At 52.2% G+C, this 7,423-nt stretch overlaps 1 protein-coding gene across 1 annotated transcript; it reads left to right on the top strand.

Annotated features, from left to right (window-relative positions):
* The first annotated feature begins 3,078 nt into the window (after positions 1–3,078).
* Positions 3,079–6,103, top strand: KCNA5 (potassium voltage-gated channel subfamily A member 5). Its single transcript, XM_032254529.1, has one exon. It carries the CDS (start codon positions 3,492–3,494, stop codon positions 5,298–5,300), a length of 1,809 nt encoding a protein of 602 aa, XP_032110420.1. The 5' UTR covers positions 3,079–3,491; the 3' UTR covers positions 5,301–6,103.
* Positions 6,104–7,423: the final 1,320 nt, after the last annotated feature.

The following is a 7,423-nucleotide window of genomic DNA, read 5'->3' on the forward strand; positions in this document are numbered from 1 at the left end:
AAAAAAAAAAAAAAAAAAAAAAAGAAATGGATTAATAAAGTTGGCAATTAGGATTCTGTTTCCTCCTCCTTTTCATATTGTCCTTTTCTCTTCTCTTCTGGCCCAGCTCTCCTTCCCTTCAGTGCCTTACTTACGATCACTTTTTAATAATTACTTCTTATAATTTTCTCTTTGCTTCTGCATACTTCACAAGCCCTCCTGTGGTCTGCTAGGACAGTCCTATGCATTGAGCAAAAACCTCCCATTTGTTCTCCTCTGTATATCTGATTCAGGGGGAGCAATCCAGGGGTTGCAAATAGTCCCTTCGATTGTTTAGGGTTTGTCTGAGAGGAAGCTGCTATTTGAAGTGTGATCTCTACACAGGTGCATCGGTATCACCTGGGCGCTGTGTGAAATGCACTCTAAGCTCCACTCTGGTTCAGAGTCCGCGTGTTAACAAGATCCTCGGGCAATGGTGCACATTTAGCACTGCTATGAAAGAGTTAACCTCATAGGATTAGATAGATAGAAAAGAAGGCAGTTTTCAGTTATATAATGTGTGCTCTGGGAAGAGGACACAGAGATAGAGTTAGGAGTGTAAGAGGTTTACTGGGAGATAATAAAGAAAGATAAAAGTGATGGAAAGAAGAATTCATTAGGGAAAGCATTCAGATTATGATACTGATCTGGCACTTGTGAGAGGAAAGGGTAGAGGAAAGCAGAGTTGGACAGAGAGAGTCTCAGAGTCCAATGTAGATCTTCCAAAGTCTTGGCCACTCTACTGGGGAAATGCAGAGCAAAGATTGCCCATTAGTGGAAATCTGCACTGGGTAGAAGTGGCCAGGTCTGTGTAACCCTGCTGTGTTCAGCCATTGGCAGAGGGCTGCCCAGAAGAAGTATGGCCCCTGCACTAAAGCTGAGGCAGAGCCAGAAAGAAAGAAAGCCAACAGCTGGAGGCTGTCAGCTAACTGTACTCTGGCAGTTGAAAAGCAAGTTCTTTCTTTAAGAAAGATTTGAGCAGTATACCTCCATGGCTACCACATGTGACATCTGAAGGTAATTTTGCAAGAAACCTGTGAGGATTGGCAAATGCATGGGAAGCAGATTTAAGGAAACACCACATTAAAGGAGGCCTGGTTTATGTGCTTTTCCAGGACTGTTTATGTTGTACCCTTATTCTTCAGGGAACGATCTCCCAGAAAGCCCCTGAAAGACAAGCTCCAGAGAACTCTTTCCTCTGGGGAGCCCGAGGAGAATCCATGTGAACCAATATAGCATCCTTATATTTACAAGATGCATGAATCAGTAGACAAGATGGTCATGGGTCTCTGACTTCACTCTTTGCAAGCTCAGTAAAGTCCCAGGCTCCCTAGGAAAAAACCTAATCCTGACTGGCAACCTCAGAGCCAGAGAAGAATAATAGCCCCCTGGAGATGAAGCAGGGATGGCACAGATCTGGGGAAAGGAAATACAAGGCTCTGTGGTTAACTAGTGATGCCTTTACATACTGATTTTCATATTCATGCCCTTCCTCGCTCATGCACATCTGCAAAGACAGCCAAACACATGCATAGTCACACACAATGAAAATACGTACTCCAAATTCACAACCATCTTCACGTACACACTCTTAAAAAGCCACATGCGCACATGCCTATCAAACCTTGACTCAAGTTTGTATGTCTATACCCTGCTATTACAAAACACACTTGTGCATCCAGGACCAAGTTTCCAAATCCCGCCCCGCCGCCCTTGTCTTCATTGACAAGAGGTCCTAACTTCATGCATATAAATCTGAAACAATATACAGAAATGAAAATACGCAACACAAACAGACATTCAACAACACAGCCACTTTATGGTCATTTAAATCCAAGAAACTGACAGACACACAGCTTGAGACAGATTTCTCTTGGTTGCCAATGCCTGCTAAAACCCTGTAGAGGTAAAGGCAAGGGTAGGGGTAGATTCCTTAGTGTCCCAACCTAGAAAGATGAGTATGTTATATCAGCCATCCTTCACCCCCTGCAGCAGGGAACTAAAGTTCTCAGGCCAGATGCCAGAGTGAGGGAGTGCTTGTATCAGGAAAGGGCATTATGCATTTCTGAAGAGGAGTGAAGTATAGGGGATGAGGGCCAAACACTGAATTTGAGTTCCAGCATCATCACTTTCTACCTGCATGAGCCGGGGTGAGTCTGTCAATTTCTTTGTGCCTCAGTTTCTTTGTTTATAAAATGGTGATGATAATAATATTTACAAAATAGGTTGCTGTAGGAATACACAGAGACATTATTTGTAAAGTGCTGAGGATGGGCTGGTGCATAATAAGAGCCCAGTAAGTATTGGTTGTTATTATTCCACTCTTGGGAGTTCTCCAGCCTTGGAGATTGCAATATCTCCCTGGCTCCCTCTCATACACCACCTCCACCCTCAGCCCCCTTCATGGACCTTGATGCAGTTGCTAGCTCCAAGGTTCACCAGACAGGATCGGCCCTCACCAGAATTGTAAAAATCTCTCCTCTCCTTCCCTGTTGTGGCTTTTGCAAATGGGATTCGTTGCAGGGGGTGGAGGGGTCCTGCTGGGTTGAGACCAGACAGCTCATCTCCTGACTAGGCTGCTTGCCTGGGCTGCCACTGGGTCCCTACTGGAAACAGGGCAGGGTATGGGGAGGCTGCAAGGTTCCAACCCCGTCATACCTTTTTCTGGATCTGCAGGAAGACGGGAAGAGAGATGCTTCTCCATTGATAATACGTATTTCAAGGTCCGTAACTACTCCACGCCCCCTCCCGTCTGCAATTCGTCCCAAAGAAATATCGTTATTTCTCCAAAGTAAAAAGGACTGTTGTCTCCCGTCTCTGTCTCTCATACTCCGACTCAGCTCAAAGCCTCGTCCCTTTAACCCGAGGCACTTCGTTCCCCCTGGAGTCCACTCGGCTTCCAGCGGGTTCCCAGGTGAAACTGAAATCCAGAGCTATTCTCATTCGGTTGCCCTGGGAATTTCGGCGCTCCTGGTACAACCTGTTCCTCCATCCTCCCCACTCCTTCCCTCCCTCCGCGGGGGTGCACCCTTCTCAGCCCCTCCTTTCCCTTGCTAGGGGCCCCAGCTGCGCCCTCCGGAGAGACACTCGGTGCCACGAGACCAGGCTGGGGAAGTGGGAGGAGGGGGAGGGGAAGCGGGAGGAGCGGGAGGAGGCGGGGGAGGCGGGGGAGGCGCCCAGGGTGGAGGCCAAGCTCGGCGCAGCCAAAGAGCGGCGGCTGAAGGTTGCATCTGCTGGAAGGAGGCTTTTCGGCTGCTTGGTAACCGGCTGCCAGAAGAGAGAGAGGCAGAGAGCAGGGCAGCGGCTTCTTGACGTCAGGGCCAAGCGAGGGGATCGCGCCAGCAACCCCAGCTCGCCCCAGAGAGGGGCCGGCCGACCGCGAGATCGGAGCCCGAAGCGAGGCGCCAGCGGAGCGTGAGTAGGGGGCGCGGGAGCCGGTCAGCCGGGCGCAGCATGCCCCCTGCCCCCGCGCCATGGAGATCGCCCTGGTGCCCCTGGAGAACGGCGGGGCCATGACGGTCAGAGGAGGCGATGAGGCCCGGGCAGGCTGCGGCCAGGCCACAGGAGGAGAGCTCCAGTGTCCCCCGACGGCTGGGCTCAGCGATGGGCCCAAGGAGCCGGCGCCAAGGGGGCGCGGCGCGCAGAAAGGCGCGGACCCAGGAGCGCGGCCATTGCCTGGGCTGCCCGAGGAGCTGCCACAGCCTCGACGGCCGCCTCCGGAGGACGAGGAGGACGAAGGCGACCCTGGCCTGGGCGCGGAGGAGGATCAGGCTCCGGGCGCGGCGTCCCTGCACCACCAGCGCGTCCACATCAACATCTCCGGGCTGCACTTCGAGACGCAGCTGGGCACCCTGGCGCAGTTCCCCAACACCCTCCTGGGGGACCCCGCCAAGCGCCTGCGCTACTTCGACCCCCTGAGGAATGAGTACTTCTTCGACCGCAACCGGCCCAGCTTCGACGGCATCCTCTACTACTACCAGTCGGGGGGCCGCCTGCGGAGGCCAGTCAACGTCTCCCTGGATGTGTTCGCGGACGAGATCCGCTTCTACCAGCTGGGGGACGAGGCCATGGAGCGCTTCCGCGAGGATGAGGGCTTCATTAAAGAAGAGGAGAAGCCCCTGCCCCGCAACGAGTTCCAGCGCCAGGTGTGGCTTATCTTCGAGTACCCGGAGAGCTCTGGGTCCGCGCGGGCCATCGCCATCGTCTCGGTCTTGGTCATCCTCATCTCCATCATCACCTTCTGCTTGGAGACCCTGCCCGAGTTCAGGGATGAACGCGAGCTGCTCCGCCACCCCCCCGCGCCCCACCAGCCTCCCGCGCCCGCCTCTGGGGCCAATGGCAGTGGGGTTGTGGGGCCGCCCTCTGGCCCCACGGTGGCACCGCTCCTGCCCAGGACCCTGGCCGACCCCTTCTTCATCGTGGAGACCACGTGCGTCATCTGGTTCACCTTCGAGCTGCTCGTGCGCTTCTTCGCCTGCCCCAGCAAGGCAGGGTTCTCCCGGAACATCATGAACATCATCGACGTGGTGGCCATCTTCCCCTACTTCATCACCCTGGGCACCGAGCTGGCAGAGCAGCAGCCAAGGGGCGGAGGAGGCGGCCAGAATGGGCAGCAGGCCATGTCCCTGGCCATCCTCAGAGTCATCCGCCTGGTCCGGGTGTTCCGCATCTTCAAGCTCTCCCGCCACTCCAAGGGGCTGCAGATCCTGGGCAAGACCTTGCAGGCCTCCATGAGGGAGCTGGGGCTGCTCATCTTCTTCCTCTTCATCGGGGTCATCCTCTTCTCCAGTGCCGTCTACTTTGCGGAGGCTGACAACCAGGGGACCCACTTCTCCAGCATCCCGGATGCCTTCTGGTGGGCAGTGGTCACCATGACCACTGTGGGCTACGGGGACATGAGGCCCATCACTGTGGGGGGCAAGATCGTGGGCTCGCTGTGTGCCATCGCTGGGGTCCTCACCATCGCCCTGCCTGTGCCGGTCATCGTCTCCAACTTCAACTACTTCTACCACCGGGAGACGGACCACGAGGAGCCGGCAGTCCTTAAGGAAGAGCAGGGCATTCAGAGCCAGGGGCAGGGGCTGGACAGAGGAGTCCAGCGGAAGGTCAGCGGGAGCAGGGGATCCTTCTGCAAGGCTGGGGGGACCCTGGAGAATGCAGACAGCGCCCGAAGGGGCAGCTGTCCCCTGGAGAAGTGTAATGTCAAGGCCAAGAGCAACGTGGACTTGCGGAGGTCCCTGTATGCCCTCTGCCTGGACACCAGCCGGGAAACAGATTTGTAAATGGAGATTCAGGCAGACTGGTGGCAGTGGGGTAGGGAATGGGAGGCTTGCCCAACATGGGTATCTACATTATACCGCAGAGTATTGGAAGCCACACTGTAACCTCAGTCTACCCCCTCCTTTCACTTCTCTCCTTTCTCTCTTCCTCCCTCCCTCCCATCCCCCCATTTTCCCTCTTCTTTCCATGACACCCAAGGGTCGCCTATTTTTAAAAAGTACCACATTCCATGACGCAGGAGCTGTTGAAATGGTGAGCGCTGTGAGATGGATGTATTTGTAGCCTATACCCAGCAGAGAGATAACCCAAACAAAAATGACTCTAAATAGCCCAGATCCCAAGGGATTATGTAACCCCTCCATCCATGTGTTCCAAGTTTGCTTTACATATGATTATATTTGAGTATAGGGGAAAATATTATTTTTATGGCTGGTAAGTGGCTTTTTGTACTGTCGTTCAGATAGAGATATTTTGGATATATTTTCAAGATACATGTTGTATTTATGGAAGAGAGAGTTGACCTGATGTTTTTCTGTGGTACTTATATTAGAACCAGAGATCTTGGTATGGGCTGTTCTGGTTCTTGTGTCTCCAAGCCTCTGATTTTTCTGGGATGTGGTATTGGTGCTTTGTGTCTAGGGCAGAGAATGTTCTGGAAGAAGGGCAAATCTGACTTTTTCTGTGCGCCTTAAACAACTCTTGTAACTTTCTTTGAAAAGCATTTTAACGGTATTGGAGGAATACTTCTGATAATTTATTCTCTTTATTTTTATCCCAGGAAATAAAAGTTACTTTGTTGAGGCAAGTGTTAGTTTTTCTGCAGCTGATGTATTTCTGAAATTTTTAAAAATAGTCTGTCACTGGCTGTTTCTGGTTTTGAAGTCAGAGCAAACGCATTGACTGGGGTCAGAGGAAACTTGGGAAGCTCATGATTCGCTCGGCGACATCTTTCCAATGCACCCCTTGGTGCCTCATAGACAATGGTGGGTGAACTCTGCTTTCCAGGCTGTTTATGGCACGGATGCCCTGTGGCATGCTCTCTGAAGCAGTAGGATTAGCCCTTATGGTCAGCCTGGAGTGTGGAGGGCACTAAAAGGAAAAGGGGATCAGAACCCTGACAGTCTTGCTGGGTCTCCCAGCAATGGCTCTCTCTCCTTTGTTTGCAGGTTTTAAGCCCACTGCAGGATGGCTCTCAGCAGCTCTGAGAAACAAGCCTGATTCTCACAGACATGAAGCCTGTTCACAGAAGCAGTCCCGGCAGCCCCAGTGTGCAAGTCACAGAGGGGCCTTTGCCAGTTGTTCACTGCCCTCCTGGCATGGCAGAGGAGCACGCAATGTCTTTATGACAACAGCAACAGTGAGAGGCCAAATGGAAGGATTTGCTTGTTCACGTTAAAGGCTGTTTTCTACAGATTGTGGCCTTGCCCCAAGTAATCCCTAAACTCAGAACAAATCCCCTTGGTCCCTTGTCACTGGAAGGCTGTGGCAAAACACTGCAGTTGGCATCATGCTAGCTGGCATTTCTCTCTGGGATTAGCTATCTGCTGATAGGAATCCCTGGGGTTCTGGATTCCTGCTGTTGTTTTTTCTGCTGAATAATCCAAAGCTGGGGCTGTTTTACATCCTCACTAGAGTGGGCTGTTGGCTTGGAATCACACCTTCCCCAGGACAACAGTGGGCTTCATGGCTAGCTCTCAGGGTGTGTCCAGGTCTCCCTGCGGGTGAGGGGCGATCTACTAAATCAGTGCCTGGGAACTGTGGGTTTAAATTAAAAGGTCAGCACGGTACGCAAAGCCAGGGTCTGTGAGTGCCCAGAGTCGTTTCTATCCAGGAACTTTTAACACCAAATCTGAGGAGGAAACAGAAGGATTGTGCAGTCAGGGCTCTGTTGATTTTCATCGCATGCTTAGGCAAAGGAAGAAGAACAGAGACACTTTATTTATTTATAATTTACAATCTGCCTAAAAGCAGGGCATCTTGCCAGAGCTCAACTGTACACAGTCTCACCTTCAAGCCCTCTCTGCCTTTAAAGCTAATGTTTGTAGTTTAGCACACACCTAGTGATTGGGACAGGGAAATCACCCCTAGGACTCCAGCTTCCCTTGAAAATAAGAGATGTCACCAC

Source organism: Sapajus apella, unplaced genomic scaffold, assembly GCF_009761245.1.
Source record: "Sapajus apella isolate SASKATOON/1434 unplaced genomic scaffold, GSC_monkey_1.0 scaffold86, whole genome shotgun sequence".
Lineage (NCBI taxonomy): Eukaryota > Metazoa > Chordata > Mammalia > Primates > Cebidae > Sapajus > Sapajus apella.